Source organism: Dendropsophus ebraccatus, chromosome 7, assembly GCF_027789765.1.
Source record: "Dendropsophus ebraccatus isolate aDenEbr1 chromosome 7, aDenEbr1.pat, whole genome shotgun sequence".
NCBI lineage: Eukaryota > Metazoa > Chordata > Amphibia > Anura > Hylidae > Dendropsophus > Dendropsophus ebraccatus.
In genome coordinates, this window is record NC_091460.1 from 65,519,635 (window position 1) to 65,542,400 (window position 22,766).

The 22,766-nt window shown below is 41.9% G+C and overlaps 1 protein-coding gene across 1 annotated transcript in view; it reads left to right on the forward strand.

Moving 5' to 3' along the window:
* The window catches only part of ZDHHC2 (zinc finger DHHC-type palmitoyltransferase 2), a 97,082-nt gene extending 76,342 nt beyond the window's left edge, over nt 1-20,740 (forward strand). The window contains exons 8-13 of the mRNA XM_069977673.1: nt 607-739; nt 6,250-6,376; nt 8,265-8,357; nt 12,160-12,272; nt 20,132-20,199; nt 20,274-20,740. Of these exons, the coding sequence (XP_069833774.1) occupies nt 607-739; nt 6,250-6,376; nt 8,265-8,357; nt 12,160-12,272; nt 20,132-20,172 (507 nt within the window). The 3' untranslated portion in view covers nt 20,173-20,199; nt 20,274-20,740. The remainder of the gene's footprint in view (nt 1-606; nt 740-6,249; nt 6,377-8,264; nt 8,358-12,159; nt 12,273-20,131; nt 20,200-20,273) is intronic.
* Nucleotides 20,741-22,766: the final 2,026 nt, after the last annotated feature.

The following is a 22,766-nucleotide window of genomic DNA, read 5'->3' on the forward strand; positions in this document are numbered from 1 at the left end:
GCGTAATTGTCCAATCTAGTAAAATATAACAAGCGTCATTGTGAACGGCGAACGACGTACACGAAAAGAGGGAAAAAGTGCGCGGATTACCGATTTTATGTTACATTATATATATATATAAAAAAAAATTATAAAAAGTGATCAAAACGTCCGATCTTCACAAATACAGTATTAATAAAAACTAGAGATCATGGTGGAAAAATTTACATTGTCTGCTATGGGTAATTGGAATGCGGGCACATCCGAATGTGCCTGCATCCCAGTTCTAAAGAAATTAAGTTCATCTGTCAGGTACTGCTGTACCGGCTGGGATGAACTGATACCGGACGTTCTGTATCACAGAACGGCCGGTGTCTCACGTTTTGTGAACCCGGCCTTATAATGTGTATTTATATTGTCATATAAATCTTAATTGCCATAAGTCCCCTTAGAAATGTATGTAGACTTTAATTGGAGACTTGAATCAGAGTTACCATGTACTAATGATGACCTTTCCTGCACAGCAGCTTCCCTTCTGCTCACTCTGAAATCTAAAAGGTCAGATTATAGATAATAGATAATGTATTTATATTCTGTCTGACTATTCCTCCTCATTTCTCCTTACAGAACGGTCTGCCTGACACACAAGCCAAATTCCACATTATGTTTCTGTTCTTTGCTGCCGCCATGTTCTCTGTTAGTCTGTCCTCCTTGTTTGGTTATCATTGCTGGCTTGTCTGTAAAAACCGCTCAACACTGGGTAAGTCACAATATCTGCCCTGTCTACCTATGTTCTACCTTTGCTGTACTTGTTTCAATGAAACTACTGGTATCAGTTGACTTTGCTCTCCTCAGGGACTATCCCATGAATTGTTTCATACCTGTCATTAAAAATACCTTTTGACATGTCAACGGGCATGAAATTAGAAAGTGCATCAGCAACCTGCAAGTGATAGGACTTAATGCACATACCCTCCAGCGTACACACGATAAAAACTTGTTTTAAAGATTTTAAAAAATTAGGTTCTTAGCAAACTATTTGATTAAAAAAAAGTGTACCATCTCACCAAGTTAAGGTGACCCCAGATAAGGTGGCACTGGCCTCTCTTGGACTCATTAAGCCTGCAAACTGGGCTTAAAGTATCCAACTAATCTCTAAAACACCCACAGCATTACAAAAAAGCTATGTTTCACATAAAGCCAGAAAGGGACTTGTTTACATCTGTTGTCTCAGTAAGGAGGGGGTGGAGGGGGAGACCGAGAGAAAAGCTTGCACACATTTTTTGTGTCTTCAGCAGCAGCTTAAAACTGGGGGAAGGAGACTAAATAGATAATAACAATATAGAAGGAATTAATAGTCTCACTAAGCAACATATAAAAAGTTATGTTTGAGAGGAATACCCTTTTAATACCCTACTCAGTTATAATGGCCACATAGTGCCCCCCCTCTGCCCATCCCCCCACACTCAGTATTATTGCCTCAACTATGCCCCCAATCATATTGATGATCACTAGACGCCACTCCCTGGATCCAGAATACCACTCTTCCCCATCAGACTTGCAGTTTGAAAGGTGACGCATGGGCTCCCATGGAGATGTGATACCGTCATATTATTACCCTTGCTGCTGCAAGGTTCGCGTTTCGGTGGATCATAGGCTGCAGGAGTGAGGTTTCTGCAGCCTGTCAGTGAATGGTGGAGCATGGAGTTGACAGCTCTCTGCTTATCCATCTGATTCAGCTGCATCTCCACTGAAGCACCTGAAAGTAGCAGTCATCCAGAGATCCTGGGACATCAGGCAAAAATCCTGAACTTAGGCCCCAAATGCCCAAAGCTAGTCTGGTATCAGGTCATCACATTTTCATTGAGGCTCCAGATAAAATAAAGCATACATCAACACATTTACAAAAGCTAAATGACATGCCCATGACAAGAGACAGGCGAGGGCACCATCCTATTACACATGACTTTTTAAACATAGCTGGTTAAAACTTGGTCCAAGGTCAGTGTCTGCAGTGTGCAGTGTGACCAATAGTCTGCACTAATCTTCTCCTACAATGACAGGTTATACAGAAACAGCCAAATGGTGACTGTGTAAACTGGCTGCATAAACGGACTATAAGCAGTTCAGCCAGAGATTGCCATAAGACTGATGTGTTTGTTGCCGTTCCCGGTCAGACACTCTTTATTGTTGACTTGCCTTCATTTTCTGATGCCAGTAGTTGTGTGGATTATGTATATTGCATATTTGTTACGCCACAAAGTATCACAATGTCTGTACTGTTTAATGTCTGTGCCTCTGATCTGGATGGAAAGCTAAGGAGATAAAGCTGACTGGAAAGTAGAAATTCCCATGAAAGATTTTGCGAATCACTTAACACACTTAACAGCCCTTTGGCGTTCAGCCCCAAGTGTATTCCAGATAAGTTGCAGCAGAAATGTACGTTCTTTTATCAGCTGATGGAGAACAATGTTCTCTTTGAGGAGTTGCCTGTGGCCTATTTGTATAAATGTCTATATTTAGTATTATAGAAAAGAAATTATACAGTTACATTTTCTGATAGGGATTTATTTATTTTTTGCAAGGCGGGGTTCACACTGGGTTCTTGCAGTCTGTTTAACATATCCGTTTTTAAATGGTCACTTTTAACGTACACAAAAATATGGCCAAAAACATTTTTTTTTTTATAATGAAAGTCAATGGAAAAACAGATCCAAACAGAGTGCACACTATTGCATTTTTAAAAAAAAAAATTTTCCCCATAAAACATATACATTTAACGGACTGTAAAAGTGCAGTCTTAACCCAACCTAAGAAGCTAATTATGCAGTTTATTACAAATGTTGAGTCCGTATTACATGGGGGCGACTGGAGGAGCTCACAGTGCTCATTTGCTCCTCGTTCCCCGCTCGTTGCCGCTGCCTCTACACGCGGCAGCAGCGAGTGGGTGAGTGCAGGGGGGGCTGCGGGGAGCTGCAAAGGTGCTGCCCGGGTGATCGCTAGATCGTCCGGGCAGCCCATAGAGGATAGCGGCAGTCTGCTGCTCCTATTCCATGCTGCGGCAACAGCAGATCGCTGCTATCACAGTCATTTGTCTTTCAACATGTTGAAAGACAAACTACTGCCACGATCAGCCGACATCATTCATGTCGGATGATTGTTGCCTTCTATTACACAGGACGATTATCAGCCATAACTGCCGATATCGGCCAAATACGACCAATAATTGTTCCGTGTAATAGGGCCTTTAGAGTGTCTTTACACAGAGATTTATCTGACAGGTTTTTGAAGCCAAAGCCAGGAATGGATTTGAAAAGAGGAGAAATCTCAGTCTTTCCTTTAAGACTTGTTCTCTGTTTATTGTCTGTTCCTGGCTTTCTTCTTCAAAAATATGTCAGATAAATCTCTCTTTGTAAAGGCAGCCTTATGAGAGATTTATCTGACAGATCTTTAAAGCCAAAGCCAGGAACAGACTATAAACAGAGAACAGGTCATAAAGGAAAGACTGGGATTTCTCTTCTTTTCAAATGCTTTCCTGGCTTTGGCTTCAAATATCTATCAGATAAATCTCTCTGTGTAAAGGCACCCTTAGATAAACGTACAGAATAAAGTAGATCTCTGCTCTGGACTATCATTTCTTGTTAGAAGGTGATATTGAAGGGAAAAAAAATCCATCAAATTAACTGGTGCCAGAACGTTCTGGAGATTTGTAATTTACTACCATTAAAAATTCTCAAGTCTCCCAGTACTTATCAGCTGCTGTATGTCCTGCAGGAAGTGTCTTTTCAGTCTGACACAGTGCTGTGTGCTGACATCTCTGTCCATGTTAGGAACTGTCCAGAGCAGTAGCAAATACCCATAAAACCTTTTCTGCTGTGGACAGTTCTTGACATGGATAGAGGTGGCAGCATAGATCACTGTGTCAGACTAGAGAGAATACACCACTTCTGCAGGACATACAGCAGCTAATAAGTACTGGAAGACTTGAGAATTTTTTAATAGACGTAAGTTATAAATTTCTGGCACTTTCTGGCACCAGTTGATTTGAACCTGTCAGCTGTAATTCATGTTCCAAACTGCTGACACAGTTATGGAAAGGAGACACATTGTACCTTTTATATATCCATCTGTGCTTCCAGAATGTAAAAAAATTCTTTAATTCTCAAGAGCCAAAGAGGCTCTTGAAATGCTGAGAGCCATAATGCCTCCTTTATGTAGCCCTTCTTTGCCTGTTCGATTGACAGTCAGCTTCTAGTGCTGAGCCCTGCCTGCAATTACATCCTAGGTATAATCTACACCAGCTCAGAGCTGCCATAGATTTCTGAGGCTGCTGCTTGGTGGAGTAGACATGGGTGGGACTATATATATATATATATATATATATATATATATAGCACTGTTCTTAATAAATTCTCTTCTAGACTTGTGTGTCACCTCTGTTTTAGTACTTTTGATGTTATACTTTATGGTTATTGCCATTTAGTAGACTTGAAATGTTCATTATTTCCAAGGTACACAGCTTTGATCTTAGATTTGCTCAGCTGGAAGATAAAACAAATTGCTTTAATGTGACGAATGTGACATTTTTCATGCTTTCGGGAGGAAACACCGATAACTGTGGGAACTAAAAAAGCTATGGCTTTTTTTTTTTTTTTACTAAAGTAAAATTTATTTTGTGATTAAAAAAAAGATTTTTAATGGTTTCTGCATATCACTCTGCATAGCCATCCTGTCCACAGTGAAATCTGATCTGAGCTGGGCTTGATCAACTTTGATTTCATAATGGCATAGCTTAGATGATCGCATGGGAGAAGGTTGACATTAAAGCCATCAGACGAGATCTTTGCTGGAAATCACTGCGACCAGCATTCGGTGTCCAGCAATTTATTAAAACCTGTGTTGTAAATGTTTCAAAAAACTTAATCACTTTATAACTTTATTTATTGTGGAAATATTAAGTGTTGACAAACTTATGTATTCACTTCTGATCCAGAGATTTTAAAGCGAATGTACCATCAGGTAGATCGCTTCAAGTTTTTTACATGAATGGATCAGTGACTGAGCGGGGATGCCGGTACTCAGTGGCATAGCCACCATAGAGGCAGGGTAGGCAGTTGCTATGGGGCCCGTGCAGGAGGGGGGCCCGGGGGAGAAGGTAAAGGCCCTATTTCACGGAACGATTATCGTCCGTATTCGGCCGATATCGGCCGCTACGGACGACAATGGTCCCGTGGAATAGAGTGCAACAATCAGCCGACATCGTTTATGTCGGCTGATCGTTGCAGTCGCTTGTTTTTCAACTTGTTGAAAAACAAGCGACTGATACAGCAACGATCTGCTGCCGTCGCTCCGTTGAATAGGAGCATCGGCAGCAGACGCTGCTATATCCTATGGGCTGCCCGGACGATCACCGATCCCCCGGGCAGCCCCCCTGCAGCTCGCCGCCCCCTCCTGCACACACCCGCTCGCTGCTGCCGCATTGAATAGCAGCGGCAGCGAGCGGGGAACGAGGAGCAAACGAGCGCTGAGAGCGCTCGTTTGCTCCTCTAAACGACCCGTGTAATAGGGCCTTGAGAGCATGTGTTCAGGGAGAGATAATCCGCAGTTTATGTATATGGGAAAATCAGGTGGGAGAGATAGCAGAAGGCCAAACCATTATTGAAGGTGAATGGCCACCTTTAGGTTCGCATTCAAACTTTATTTATATTTTTAGTTTATAGTTTAGTTATAGTTTAATCTGTATTGTCTTTTCCATTAAACTTCTCCTTCATTAAAGCAGAACAATTAAATATATAATGTTACTGCCAAATCAGTTGTTCGCCAGACTCCAAAGGTGCCAGACAGTCAGTTATCACTATTTTTTATGTCACCTGCAACACTGAACAAGCAGCGACTACTGGGAGTTTTGTGGAAACTGTGGGATTTGCATCTTAAGATCAGCAGAATGTAGATATTTGTTGCTCAAGCTTCTTATAGATCAGTCACTGTGCACTGAAGATGTATGGCTTCTTTTTATAATTGATTTATGACAGCTACGCTAGATCTGTTTTCATATGGATTCTGACAGACATTAACTACATATAATGGGACCTATCAGGCTTCCAGCAGCTCTGGATGGTAAGAGCAATACATCTGTATGTAAACTGATCACTTGTGCTTAGTGGTAAAACTACTATTAATGTAAAGTTAGATTTCCTAAAAAAAGGTTCTTTATCCTGTGCCTTGCATTATCGCTTTCATTGTAACCCTTCATTCTTCTGTTCCCAATAGAGGCTTTCAGATCACCAGTATTCAGACATGGCACAGACAAAAATGGCTTCAGTCTTGGATTTAGTAAAAATCTGCGACAAATATTTGGAGATGAGAAGAAATATTGGCTGCTGCCTGTATTTACAAGGTACAGTAAGTCTTCACCACATGCCTATCATGTTGATGCATCCTTGGTTCTCTCACCAAGTGCATCACCTATATTATTACCTATGCTCTCAGCTCTTAGTGCTATTACAAATGAGAATCCTTGCCCAATTCTCCAGACATGTTTGTTCAAGTCGAAGAAAGTGGTGTAATGGCTCCATTAACATGTTGTTCCATCTGATGGTGTTCATCATTTTTTTATGTATTTTAATGTATTTGATTGTATTTTTTTTATTTTGAGTCAGAATGTAACCTTACAGGACTCTTTTAAAAAAAAATAATAATAAACTAAAGTTACTTAATGTTTTGCAGAGGGGACAAGGTACAGTGATGCCTTGGATTACGAGCATAATTTGTTCTGGGACCATGCTTGTAATCCAAATCACTCTTAAACCAAAAATAATAATTTTTTTATTCTGAAAAACATGTAAAACAAATGAAACAAACATTTAGAAACAGCTGAATGTGATATTATACATTACTGTACAGTATAGCAATCAGCATGTGAAGTATAATGTATAGTAAGGGCATAAACCTGACAAAAACAGCTGCAGTTTGTTTGCAGTCAGAGGTCTGTGTGGTCATATGATCACAATGGGGAAGGGGGGGTGTTCAGCATGGACCAATGAGGAAGTGAGAATCACAGAGCTGTGCAGGAGGACAGTGACAGAAACTTTTCTATACAGCAGTGTAAATGGCTGAGTGTAAGTGCAGGCACATTATAGCAGCAGTGTGTATAGCTGAGTGTGAGTGTAGGCACATTATAGCAGGGTTCATAGAGACTGCAGTAAGCATGAAGGAATGAGCAGGGCAGATGAAGGCACATAAATGCAGCACTCTCTGTCCAGTACCTATAAAGAGATTACCTCCACAGTCCTGTCCCCTGATACAAGCTCCAGCCTGAAGTGGATCTGCTATGATTTGGAAGGGTCAGAGTACAGTGCTGCAGACCACACTGTGTGCACCATGCCCCTCCACCACTTCCCTCCCAACCAGTACAGGGTTCTCTTAAACCAAATTGCAATTTTGAAAAACTGTGAGCTCTTCTTGCAAAGCGCTTTCAATCCAAGTTACTCTTACACCAAGGTACCACTGTATTTCCTTTTAGTATCTAGTGTATAACTACTACACCTGTTACTTTTTGCTATTGAATTGTTATCCGGGAATTTCCTTTTTATAAGTGGCTAAGGCTTAAAGGGGCATTCCACTCAAACATAACTTTTCCTATGTTGCTGCCCAAGGGGAGACTAACAGTTTCCTTTATACTTGTCATTAACTATTTGGTCAACTTCTCTTAGTTCTAAGCCTCTGCTTTCTGCTGAAGATACACAAACACACACACACAAGCGCACACACACACACACGCGCACACACGGACACACACACACAAACAAACAGTATACACTGCAGACAGGTTTTAGCTGGGAATCAATAGGGAAATATGGAATACCCACCAACATTTCTCCTTTTTTTTTTATTTTTTTATTTTTTTTACTTTTTTATGCTTTAGTGATGTTTATAGGCTCAGGGTATACCTTTTTTTCTTCAAGAAATAATTTTTCCTCCTGTAGGCTTCTAGAGGTGGGAAAAACACCAGAAAAATGTGTCTGCGTTTTTCCTGACATAGTGTACCCCAAGAAAGAATAAAAAACTTGTAATAAAAAAAACGCAGGGGATAAAACAGAGGATAAAAAACACCTATACTAATAGACACTAGGTAAATGGCCAGAAAATACACCAAACGCAGTAAAAAGATGTTTTTTTTAGACAAAACACCAAACAAAAGTTGTGTCTGTTGGAAGCCTATTCTGATTTTCCAGTGAGACCTAATTTGAGTCCCTCTGTACTATTGTTATGTTCTGTGTCTGCAGCTTAGGGGACGGCTGTTCTTTTCCTACATGTCTGGTGAACCAGGATCCTGAGCAGGCATCTACACCTTCTGGAACCAATGTAGCAGCTAAAAGGTAGATTTCTGTTTCATTTTGTTACTGTAATTCCTGATACCTTTGTGCTTGTTAAAATATCCCAAAAACCTGACCATAAAAACAATTATAATAATAAACATAGTTAATAAAAGGCAAAATCTAATAAACTGAACTAAAGAAAGAAACAGGGTATATACAGGCACTTGTTTAGGAGTTTTATTCCTTCCAATCATTTAAAAGGGGTTTCTAGGATCACAATATGAGATTGGTGGGGGGGTCCAGCTCTCAAAACAACTGCCAGTCAGTTGTTTGAAACAGCCACAGAGCTTAGAGGAGTGCTGTCCCCACTACATTGCTTTATACACACTGCATGCTTTATATTAGGGTGCCTTAACCCAGAGAGATTTATCTGACAGATTTTTGAAGCCAAAGCCAGGAACAGACTATAAACAGAGAACAAGTCATAAAGGAAAGATTGAGATTCCTTCTCTTTTCAAACCTATTCCTGGCTGTGGCTTCAAAAATCTGTCAGATAAATCTCTCTGTGTAAAGGCATCCTTAGTTGTGGCTATGCAGAATGTTGCAGCCTTGTCCTGTTTAAATGAATGGCACAATGCTGTACTTTTCTATACAGTCGTAGTTAAAACTTATGATGTACAGCTGTACAGAGCTGTGTAGACAATGAAGAGGACTGCATGCTTCCCCAAGCACAGTGGCAGCGTTTGGCAGCTGCAGGCACCTAGGCAGACACTGCACTTTATCACTCTATGATGACAGTAGTAAGCCATTAAAATGGTTAGTTGCAGCCCACAGTGGTAATATGTAGTCCATTTGCCTATATATTTGAAAGGTTAGTATATAAAATTTTATTTTATTAATATGTTATGTTGGGCATCTGCTTTTTAATTTTTACCATGGGGTTTGGATTCAATAAATGACAGGCGTTAAAACTGCTTCATTGTCAAAAATTGTCATTTATCGTAATGTTGTGACATTCACACCTGCAAGCATTGCACTGATGAGACAACAATGGAGGTAGGTGGTCATGGTACTTGGTCATGCTCAACCAGTTGTTGTAAGTACACACCATGAAAAATTTGTCTGTAGAAATGAATAGTATTCACCATAGTACCTGTAGTATCCATCATAGTACCCATATAATAGTGCTAAACATATTACCATCCATAGAGTCCATACATTACAATACTTATGTTTCACTATATTATACACTTTCTTTAAAGACAGAAAAGGGGGTATTCCATATTATAAAGTGATGGTATATACTAGGTTATACCATCACTTTATAATCAGTGGGTTAACCTCTGGCACCCTTACCAATACTTCATTCTTCTAGATTGGGCCATTCTTAATCATAAAGTGATGGTATATCAAAGAGATATGGCATTTTTTGTTAAGACAGAAATATCTTTAATTTTACTGAAAAAGCAGTGAGGAGCCACCTTCAAAAAGCTCTAACAAGCTCACTCTTCTCAGTTGTCAGCCTATATCACGCTCAGAGCTTCAGACATGGGCTCTTAGCTAATAAGGTAGTAGATCATTCAGGTGATACCTGTCTCTTAGCTGATGGCTGTTTGCAAAGATATAAAATCATGTCTTCTTTCTAAGCTATAGAGTGGTAGGAAAAGTGTGGAGCTGCAGCATGTATGCCTCCTCCACTCCTCCTTTTCTGTATGATTGATGTACAAGTACTGGAAGACAAGCTTATATATCAATCATACAGAGCAGAGGGGGTAAGGGAGGGATAAGGCGGACATGCTGCAGCTCAGCACGGCCTCTTTGACACTTGAGCCTGGAAGGAAAACATGATTTTATAATGGCAATCAGCTTTAACGGAACGATTATCATTCATAGACTCGCTCCAACGACCGCTCGTTAACGAGCACTTAACGATTTTTTTAAGCGAACGATAACACATAACACGTGTGGGAACGTGAACGATATCTGTAGTGTAACGATTTTTTTGCGGTCGTAGGTGGGGAAATGTAGGTACACATTTCAAGAAAGACTGAAAGATTTTTTTATTCAACAAAAAGATTAGCGAATTATTGTTGAAAGACCAACGATTTTTTTTCGATATGTTGAAAAAAAATAGTGAACGACTCAACAACGATTTTGTAGTTGTCGTTCGCTCATTTACAGCTATTCCACAGAACTAATATCGTTAACGAGCGGTCGTTTGAGCGATTTTATAAACGATAATCGTTCAAAAACGTTCCGTGGAATAGGGCCTTAAAGCGTAACTGTCATTTCAGGGTCATTTTTCTGAAAACATTAAATATCTATAGTACAAGCGATTTTAAGAAACTCTGTAATAGGTTTTATGTACTAAAAGAGTTTCCTTCTGTAGTGAAAAAGCAATCTCCCAGCCTCCCCCCTCAGATCAGATGAAGCAGGATTTCTGTCTCCATTATGTGGCTATGGAGAGGGGAGGGGCTGTTAGGAGTGACTGAGCACGGAGGATTTCTGCACAGCACAACACCCTGCAATCTTCTCTCAGTAAGTTCATAGATAAGCACTGACCTTTCTGACCCCTGAATTTAGCGTTTTAGGTGCCCAGAGAGTCTACAAACAGCTGACCTTCATGTCACCTCTTCCTGCTCCCTCATCTCCCTCAGCCCCTCCCCCCTTCATAGGCTTACAATGGAGAGAGCAGAACCCGTCTTCACTGGCTTCTCTGTGATGAAGACGTGTTTGCCTGATAATGCACAGATAAGAAGTCAGGGGGGGAGGCTGGGAGATTGCTTCTTAAGTACAGAAGGAGGCTTTTTTGGCTGATGAAACTTATTACAGAGTTTCTTAAAATCGCTTATACTACTGATTTCTGCAATAAAAAAAACATGACAGTTACGCTTTAAGACTCAGGTATCATTTGTTTTCTCTTTTTATTAGCTATCTGCCCATGTCTGCAGCTCTAGGCATCGTAGAACAGATTCCCTTTAAAAGCATATACCTGTCAACAAGACATACCCCCACCTCCTTTCTTTATGGTCATTTGCATCATTTTTATTTTCTATTGGTAAGCCATGCTGGCAATCATGGCCTATTAATCCTGTATTTGATGTCAAGTACATGAGTATTCCCACATTTCATCTCATGGGATACCAAGCCATACCCCACCAACCTGTGTTCCACATTATTTCACTCTTTTTGGTTTTTTGGTTGATCACTTTTCATTTATTTTATAATAACAAAATGTGATCCATGAAATGAAACAAGGTGCCTGATATAAGAACTGCAGGGTGTGTATCCGATTTTCACCAGGCAGTGCTTCATTCATCCATTCTAGGGATAAAAAAAAATGAAACAATGGGGGAAATTACCTTATTGCTTGCCATGTGCAACTACTTAACCTTTTTTTCCCACCAATTTTTTTTAAAAATTTCCTTCGTGTACATGGCAGGTTGTACAGGGTTCCCAAGGGTTAGAAAATAGCAAGCTTACAAAGCTAAAAAACAATATAAACATTAAAAAGGCGATCTACACCAATCTACAGAGGAAAAAGTAGCTCAACTAGAAAGACAATCCAGGAGAGCATAATGAAATGCACAGAAGAAAGTATGTGTTTACAATCCATAGAAGATGAGGAAGTATTCCAGTATAAAATCCAAAATTTATCAGAAGAGCATGTCACACACGATCTGCATGATGAGTATGCATGTACACCAAAGCTGTCAGTCCTAGCCAGGACTTTGATTTACATGTATGCTCAATATGAAAGAGCTGGATGATTAAATGTATTGATGAATTTAGACTGTGTGCCTGGAATTCATATACATTAAGTTAACAATTTTACATATTACAATTTTTTTTTCTACACTAGTGCTGACAACCATCAATTTCCCGCCAAACCTCTTCGCGAGTCTCAGAGTCACCTGCTGAATGATACCCAGTCTTGGACCGAAAGCAACAGCAATGAAGAAAAGGGGAAACTTGGTAAGGTGTCATAAACCTTGCTATAATATTGGGCACTGTTGTATACTGTGGGGTATACAACACCAAATCTACTCTACATCCAAGATTTAACAGGCTCCCAGCAAAAATATAATGTGATAGATTTGTTTTTGATACCCAACGTCATACATATTAGTGTGCAGACTATAATACACATTTAATTGTATTATAGTAAATGTAATTTCGGTAATATGTCAGCCCACCAAATTCCATCAAACGTATTACCTTCTGCAGCAAGATTTATTTTGCAGATATAAATGGAAAACCAGTTTAGGGGGTTGGGATCGTGCCCTGCAGCTGTTTAATATGACAGCTATGTTGTACTCAGGGCATGACCAGGTTCTAGCCATTGAAGAGGTCTGTAGTCATTTATTAACAAGTGTAATTGTAATTGCTGCTCAGGCCAGCCTGCTGTTGGGTGAATGCTGCCAAGAGGCTGGGTACATGAACCGTGGAAATCTAGCTTGGCAGAAGTTCCCATTGTTGCACAATAGAATTGAGTATTTTGGTGTGTTTTTCTTCAGCATCCGCTCCAGCAGACATAATCCCACTATGGCCGTAATAGCCAGCTGCATTTTCAGGAGCCATATTTGACCCTTTACAGCCTGGGAATGTGCATCTTTTAATAAGCATCTTCCTCGGCGTACAATTCTTCATTCATGGAGCAGTTTTGCAGGTTTTCCTCGTGCAACACCATAACAGGCTGGTAATGCATCTTTAGGCTGGGTTCACACATAGTATATTTCAGTCAGTATTTGCTCAGTATTTTGCAACCTCAACCAGGAGTGGATTGAAAACACAGAAAGGCTCTGTTCACACAATGGTGAAATTGAGTGGAAGGCCACCATATAACGATAAATAACTGCCATTATTTCAATACAACAGGCGTTGTTTTAAAATAACAGCAAATATGTGCCATTAAATGACGGCCATCCACTCAATGTCAACATTGTGTGAACAGAGCCTTTCTGTGTTTTCAATCCACTCCTGGTTTTGGTTGCAATATGAGGACTACAATACTGACTGAAATATACTGTGTGTGAACCCAGCCTTACTGTGTGTCTGTTGGGAGTAATTCTGCTTCCTGATACAGTATGTCAAATGGCAGATAACACAATTTCTTCATCTTTACACAAATTCATCATCTTTTCTTGATCTTTAAAGTTTGTTCCTCTATCATCAGGGTATTGACGTGAAAAACCTACTTTGAGAACTGGTTGTTCTAGCCAGTCCAATTTCATGTTTCTTTTAAAGGGGTAGTGCGGCGGTAAAGAATTATTGACAGAATAACACACATTACAAAGTTATACAACTTTGTAATGTATGTTATGTCTGTGAATGGCCCCCTTCCCCGTGTCCCACCACCCCCACCCGTGTACCCGGAAGTGTGGTGCGCTATACATACCTGTCACGTGCCGACTCGTCTTCGATCTTCAGTCTGCGATGTCGTCTTCGGACGGCCGGGCCGAATCCCTCTGAGCGTCCTGAGGGCCGGCCGCCCTCTTCAGCGTCATCAGATGCTCAGCCACGATTGGCTGAACACAGTTATCGCGGCTGAGCAGCCGATGACACTGAAGAAGGCGGCCGGCCCTCAGGACGCTCGGAGGGATTCAGCCGCGCCGTCCGAAGACGACATCGCAGACTGAAGATCGGAGACGAGTCGGCACGTGACAGGCGTACCACACTTCCGGGTACACGGGTGGGGGTGGTGGGACACGGGGAAGGGGGCCATTCACAGACATAACATACATTACAAAGTTGTATAACTTTGTAATGTGTGTTATTCTGTCAATAATTCTTTACCGCCGCACTACCACTTTAAGGCTTCTCTGAAGATTGCATGTTTGCTGGTTGCTGTTAAGTCCTTTAGGTTTAGTGTTAGTTATTCAGTTTGACTTATAATAAGTAGAGATGAGCGAACTGGGTTCGGGTTCGAGTCGATCCGAACCCGAACGTTCAGTATTTGATTAGCGTGGGCTGCTGAACTTGGATAAAGCTCTAAGGTTGTCTGGAATACATGGATACAGCCAATGACTAGATCCATGTTTTCCACATAGCCTTAGGGCTTTATCCAGCCACCGCTAATCAAATGCCGAAAGTTCGGGTTCGGATCGACTCGAGCATGCTCAAGGTTCGCTCATCTCTACTTAAGGCCATCTCACACACTAGGATGAGTCTTTGAAAGACTGTTTAGACGAAGCGATCTGCGAATTATCAGCAAATGACCAGCGACGATTTGAGAACATGTTAAAATATCACGATCAACAATTCCTCACTTGTCGCTTGATCACAAGCTGTGTTTACACAAGCAGATAATCGCTCAAATGCGATCGTTATCATGAAGATTTGAATGACAATCGCTCTGTCTAAACGAACCATAAGACCTGGATGTTCAGACCCCCACCAATAGTTAGAGCTGGGAGAAACGCTCAACTAAATGCTTCACTCTCTGGCTTGTTGCCTTTTCTCCTTCCCTTCAGAAGACATTTCCCATTGTAAGTTTATGAAGCACTGAACACCCAGACCACCACTATAAAAATTTTAAGGAGTCAAAAATATGTAAAAAATGACAAGTGAAATAAATTTCATTGCTAACTCAACAAGCAATCTGGTGTGTTTCTACAGCAGAGCCTGATCAGATCATCTCACTTGTTCATCTATTATAAGGATTCATTTCTCTGGGTTATTGACAGCCAGTGTACAGACTGGTACAATGGCAACAGAGAGGAATAGATGTAATATCCCAAGAAGCTATGCTGTACGTATAGCGACCATACATGTATTTGTTCTGGGATCAGCAGGGCGGGCAGTGAACCCAGCTCTACAATGCTTTTGCACTTTGGCATTGTCATTTGCCAGCAGTATCCTTTAGAAAGCAGAGCACTGCAGTTTGTATTGCATGTGACATTGTGCTTTTTCAGTTCTCACTAGCCCAAGTATCAGAACAATGTTCTCCTAAGCACATAAGTGGAAACATTTATTCAGTACTATTTTTATACCTTTAGATGTTTTTGCATTCAAGCGTGTCATAATTATGGCTTATTGAGAGGCAAATACAGTGCAGCTGCCAACTAGTATAGCCTTACAAAGATGCTCACTGTATACAATCTATATTATTTATGAATGCCAGGTGTGGACACTTTTTAGCTCAGTCTAGCAGCCAGCAGTGACATGCCATACTCGGCCTGTCCAGCAAACACACAAGAACTGGACATGCGTAAGTCTGGCCTTACCCATCACTTGAGGTTTTTCCTTCCATCTGTAGTCAGACCAGTTCCTCTTACAAACCCAGCCACAGGCTACTACAGTCTGAAATACGTCTATAAGGCTGTGCACCTCTAGGTTTTTAGGGTAATGTATTAATAGAATCAAGTAATGTTCATGTTGTACACTCTAGTCTGGAATTCAACCAACTTTTTCTTCAACTCATCAATTGGGAGGCTCCTGGGAGTATAATGAGTGGAGTTATAGGCAAGAAGTTGGAGTCGGAGCGAGATAGAATTGGCATGACCAACTCTAGTAGATGGAGCAATGTTGAGTTGAAAAGATCACAAAAAGTTAGGATAATTCATTCATTTACCAATATATGTTAATTTATTAGACAGTTAAAAATAGATTTCATAATTGGAAAACCTCTTTAAGGAGTAACCTAGGGTTAAAGAAACCTAGTTGCTTTTTTCCCAGTATGACCCCACATATAACTTCAGTTAATAGCTATGTTCACACACTGTACTTTTTATGAAAAGAACGGCCGTTGCTTTCTGTTTACATGACGGCTGTTGTTTTCATAATGAAATGATTTGCATTGAAGTCAACGGCCATCGAAATAGTGATCATGCAGTTATTTCAGGCTGTTGTCCAAAGACTTCAATGTAATTTACACTTAAAAAAACGTCCGTTGTTTTGAGTGCCATATAGCGGACATTGTTTCTACAGCGTTTGAAAATAGCCTATGTCTGGTATTGCAGCTCAGTTCCACTGAAGTGAATTGAGCCAAGTTTTAATATCACATACCTGGTGACAGGAGTGGGGCTATTTTTGGAAGAAGGCATCAATGTTTTTGTTCTCACCCCTGATTAAAAAAAAAATCACAAGATTTCACTTCTGCATTGAAGTTAATGGGGAAAATCCACTCTAAGGCTATGTTCACATCTTGTAAGAGACCGGCCGTTCCGTGGCCGGGCCGGGTCACGGAACGGCCGGTCTCAGAAAAGATCCTCCTGGCCGGTACTGCAGTACCGACCTGATGATTTTTAGCGCCATGATGCGGGCACATCCCCACAGCACACAATGGAGCGTGCGGCCGGAGCCACATGCTCCATTGTGTGATTTGACAGGGTTTTCTGCAGCCGCTGCAACTGACATGTCAGTTTCTTGCGCCGCAGCTAAGGATCCTGGCCGGAGTGTATACCATGTGTATACACTCTGGATGGGATTCCCTCAGCCTTCTGCACAATGTAAGTTCCGTACTAATCACGCCCGTTGTAACAACGCCTGTCATTACTTCGGAACTTACATTGTGTGAACATGGCCTAAATCTCCACCATTCCTGCTGTGTAAATTGATGTTTCTTCATGTCCTTGTATGTGTACATCTTTTATACAGCATATGGACATGATTTCTACATATCCGATCCACTTTGATTCTATTGTAATACACCACATATTTGTCCTGTATGAACATACCCTGGTATGGTGTGGTATACCCTGGAATAAGTCTGGTGTAGGAGTGTGAACCTGCCAAGAGATACATGCCCAAAATATCTAGCTCTTTGCTGAACTGGCTAAATAAGTGCGGCCTTATCTCAGATTCAGACAGTTGTTACCTTGTCTACCGTACACTGTAGCGTCCATTACACTGACAGAATGCTGATGTGATGCAGAACATCCCAAATAATATCATCAATCTTCTAATATTTGCTCTGTCTAGCCAGATGGTGGTGAGCTATGACCTGAATGTCCTACAAGTAGGAGCATTTCATTGTGGATATGAATATTAACCTCTAGCGGTACAGGCTGGGCCTGAGGTCTCATACTGTTTGCTGATCAAACCTCTAGAACAAATTGTACAGATTCTGTGCTCCATACAAATGATGCATGTGGGGTAGGTTCAGTTATTGTAAGGGGGGCAGGTAGTAGGTATACATACCTTCTTATATCGCAGCAGGTTCTTATATTATACAGGTATAGATATTATATATTTATTTAGAAACCTGATCAGATTCATGTTCTTGAGGTAAGCAAAGATAAAGGAACATCCACCTGTAAGACAAGTATCCAGTATGTAATTAATTTTCTGAATTTCTGAATCACCCAATGCGATCAGTAACTTATGACATGTCCAAATGAAAGTCACGCTTTAAAGGAGAAGTCCCACAAACTGTAAAAATAGCAGGCAGGGGTGGGTGAGAAATTAACAAACAAGTGAACTCACCCATCCCCGTGCCTCTGTATCGCCACTCCCGGGTCCTGTTCACATCAGCTGGGGTCTTGTAGCTCCGCTAGCTGCAATGGCACAACCCTGGCTCAGTGATCTCCCGCCCAGCCAGTCAGTGACTCGGATGGAACACTGCTCCAGACACTGACTGGCTGAGCGGGCAATTGCTCAGCTGGTCCGTGATGTTGCAGGAGCTGGGTGCATGACATACCCAGTTTCCTGCAGAATATGACAGCCGGTAGCAATGATCGGGACCCCTGAGCCCTGCAACAGACACAGGGACGGGTGAGTTCCCTTCTTTGTTTTCTAGGATTAGAAAAGAAGTCACTCTATTATTGTCCTCCAGAAATAGGGCTACTCCTGTCTATAATCTATGTCTGGTATTGCTGCTGAGCCTCATTCACTTATAGGGATAATCTGAAATACTATCCATATTCCATGAAAAGTGGCCTGTTTCCCGAAAAAGACCTATTGGCTAATCCTGTAACATTTTCTAGTTTGATGAACATTAACACCTGCCCAGAAATCTGCCTTGATCTAGTCATTGTAAATGGATGGATGCATTACATTCAGATTGTCAATAAATTCTACTTGTAGTTTGAGTCCTAAAGGGGTAGTTCACCTAAAAAAATATAAAATACTTTCAAATCAACTGGTGCCAGAGATTTGTAATTTACTTTTATTAAAAAATCTCAAGTCTTCCAGAACTTATCAGCTGCTGTATGTCCTGCAGGAAGTGTTGTAATCTCCCGAGTCTGACACAGTGCTCTCTGCTGCCACCTCTGTCTATGACAGGAACTGTCCAAAGCAGTAGCAAATCCCCATAGAAAATCTCTGCTGCTATCCAGACTGGAAAGAGTGCCACTTCCTGCAGGACATACAGCAGCTGATAGGTACTAGAAGATTTGAGATTTTTTAATAGACGTTAAAGTGACTCTGTACCCACAATCTGACCCCCCCAAACCACTTGTACCTTCGGATAGCTGCTTTTAATCCAAGATCTGTCCTGTGGTCCGTTTGGCAGGTGATGCAGTTATTGTCTTAAAAAACAACTTTTAAACTTACAGCCTCGTACCCTACGGGCATGGCTTAGAATATCTGTGCCCTAACTTTGCACCACCCCTCCATTCCTCCTCCCCACCCTCTTCATCATTAGGAATGCCACTAGAACATTTTCTCCATGCTGAACATTTGCACAGGTGTCTTAATGATCCAGCCCATGTGCCGGGCTGACACAGGTGATGAATAGGAGACAATTTGCCTGGAGCATTCCTAATGATGAGGAGGGTGGGGAGGAGGGACAGAGGTTGTGCTAGCCTAATGCATACACAATCTAGGCCACTCCCGTAGGGCTTGGGCTGCCAGTTTAAAAGTTGTTTTTAGGACAATAACTGCATCACCTGCCGAACGGACCCCAGGACAGATCTTGGATTAAAAGCAGCTATCTGAAGGTACAAGCGGTTTGGGGGGGTCAGATAGTGGATACAGAGTCACTTTAATTACAAATCTCTGTCACTTTCTGGCACCTGTTGATTTGAAAGAATTTTTTTTTGCTGTTTGTCACCTGTAATGTTGTACAGCAGCTGAATAGATATATAGATATCAATATAGTTTTGTGTATTTTGTATATATACCACCCACTGCACTCCTAAGCCGTTCTAGGCAGAACAGAGCTTTAGTTTAGCTATAAAGTGCAAGTTCTACTGAATGTTTCCCCAGAAAACTATACATCAATCTGCTCAGCACATTCTGCTTTATAACATGATTGGCATAGTCAGGACTCTTTTATTAGTTTTTACAGGTTTTCTTTGGAGAAAGGCGTCAGAAGAAATTTGCAGGTCCTCTGTAATGCATACTAAAATTTAACACACTTTTGTGTGTTGGGCCCAGAATGATAGATCTCTTCTTGAGAGATCAATTAAATTATAACCATCATTTTAGAACTTTGCATCAGTCAGGGTCCAGGTGCTGAGACCCTTGCCAATCACTAGAACAAAGAGGCAGAAGCGCTCAGCAGCGCAGGCTCTTCCCCTTCTTCTCTGCTATATGGAGATGTATTCTGTAGCCTGCTAATAAGAGCAGTCTACGGAATTATAATGGGAGCACAATTATAATTCAGTAGACTGCAGTTATAACAGAGTTGAGGGGGCAGAGTGCGCACTGTTGAGCTTTTCTGCCTCTTCATTCTAGTGATAAGCGGGGGTTTCAGCACTAGGATGCAAACTTTTTACAAATGATAGTTACACTTTAAGGCTGGTGAGGTGGGCAGCAGCTGCCAGTGACCATCCCAGTGGCTCATGGTTTAGGCATGAAAGTGATTACAAGTATCCTCATATATCAGTGGACTTCTGTACTATGCAATATGTTTGTTACACTGTTGACCAATTGTCACTTTTTAATTCCAGGTATGAGCAACCCAGCATTAACCATTGAGAAGGAAACCTAGCTCTATGGAGGCGTTGCTGAGGGTTAAGTAAGAGACTTATACAATTCCTGTCAGCCAGCCTTGGTCTGTACACTGTATTAATCCATGTTCTCCCTTTGCAGGCTTGCAGACCATGGGCAGATGTTCATGTGAGGAAGAAGTCATGCACCCATTGGCTAGCTTTACATCTGTTTTCAGAGGCGACAGCACCTGATTGGCTCTCTTCATTACCGCTAAATACCATGCAGAAAGACTTTACCTCCCCTGTGGTAGACTGCCAACAGCAGGGAAATGTGAACGTGCAGGAAGTATTGGAAGGAAGAGGAATCCTTTGTAGTAAACTCTTGGCAGTCCTGTGTTGTATGCAATGTTGGGTTGTATTTTAACTGTGTTTATGATATTATAGCACAAACAAGCATTACCGTCATTCCTCTTCCAAGAAGGAACATTCCTATGTATTTCTTGAATGCAAAGCACTTTTTGAATCAAGTGATGGCAGCATATTTTATATGTAAAGGAAACAGTATTTATCTAAATAATACGGCCAATGAAATGTTATTGATGATCTCATTAAATAACATCAACACCATCGAGTCCAGAGATGCCTACTTATGGGATTAGTCATATAAAGTCTGCCAAATCTGGAGGTAAGCGTCAGGGCCGATTCTAGCCTTTCTGCTGCCTGAGGCGAAAATTAAAATGGCGCCCCCCCCCCCCAATAATTAGTGATCAACTGCATATATATATATATATATATATATATATATATATATATATACATACTAGCAGCAATTATACCACACATATAGGTATATATTAGCTATAAATATACCACACACATAAAAATATACCTGCCGGCAGTGTATGTACTGCATAGTAGGTACCAGCAGTGCGTATACTGCATGCAAACACATGTACCAGCTGTGTGACCAGTTACCCTCACTCCCCCTGTCTCTGTGCCTTAGGCCATGTGCACACTATGTATAACACCGGCCGTTCTGTGACCCAGCCGGATCACAGAGCGGCTGGTTTTACCGAAGATCATCAAGTCACCACAGTACCGGATGGATGATGTTCATTCCTTCTGAATTTGGGTGCGGGCGCACTCATGTGCGCCCACATCCGGATTCACCGCTGCACACAATGGAGCGTACGGCCGGAGCCACACACTCCATTGCAAGAACTAACAGGTTCTCTGCGGCCGGTATTCAATGAATGAGATGGAGAGATAATGATGAACTATAAAGCATGGGATCCGCATAATCGCTGTACCCTCACCATGCTGTATAAGTCACCTCCCTTGATGCAGTAATCCTCCAGAGTGCCCAGTAGAGGATTACAGCATATGATCAGGGTAGGTGACCTATAAAGCATGGTGCCCCTGTAATGGTGGATATCACCTAATACCCCCAAACAGCATCTTCGTTGGTGATACTGACCTCCTAATAGAAAATACCCATATCCCTCCCTCAGCAAAGACCCCCTAATACCAGTCACCCCCCACAGTAAGCACCTAGAAACACTGCATACCCACCTCAGCATATATCTACTGTATAAAACCCACATGCACATTCACACGCACACAAACACACACACACACACACACACACACACACTTATGCAATTCACACCATACCTTCTGTTTCTGATCTGTCTCCTGGCTACACAGGTCCTGGGAGGCTGTGGAGAGTCAGGACCTCAGAAGACAGAGCTCATGGTGCAGAGGAGGGGGGACAACACACACAGAGGAGGGGGGACAGGGCACTCAGAGGAGGGGGGCACAGGACAGGCAGCACACACAGAGGAGGGGGACAGGAAGCACACACAGAGGGGAGGGGGGCACAGGACAGGCAGCACACACAGAGGAGGGGGACAGGAAGCACACACAGAGGGGAGGGGGGCACAGGACAGGCAGCACACACAGAGGAGGGGGACAGGAAGCACACACAGAAGGGAGGGGGGCACAGGACAGGAAGCACACACAGAGGAGGGTGGACAGGAGACAGAGCTCTGCAGGGTCAGTTTCCTGGTCTTCTCACTGTTATGACCTCTGCAGGCTGCCATGCTAAGTCCCCTCCTCCTCCTGCTTCCAGTCCCGACACTCAGGCAGCACACAGTGGAGGAAGCACCGGGATCACAGGGAAACTTTGTAGTATTGTGCATCCTCCACTGTTTGCTTTGCAGATAAGGCAGCTGGGACCCAGATAAGGCAGCAGGAGATAAGGTAACACTGCTGGGCGGCTGCTGTCATCTAGTTAAGTCAGAAATGACTTAACTACAATGACAGGGCAGGATTGTGCCGCCCCCTCAGGGACCTCGGAAGCTGCCGAGAATTCTCACTCTGCCTCATGGTAGGAACGGGCCTGGTAAGCGTACTGCATCCACTGTTGTCAGGATGCCTGCCCAGATTCTGAACAGTCAGGGTGCTTTGGGCAGGTGACGACACTAGTGCCATGTGTGTGTCCCATAGAAATCTACTTTTTGTGGTATCAAAACATTTACATAAGATGTATGACATCAACAGAACTTGAGTCTTCTCAATATGTACTTAATGTATTGACTGCCTCTGAAAACTGATGTCCCACTCTAATGTAGTATGAGAAGTTCCAGCAGTA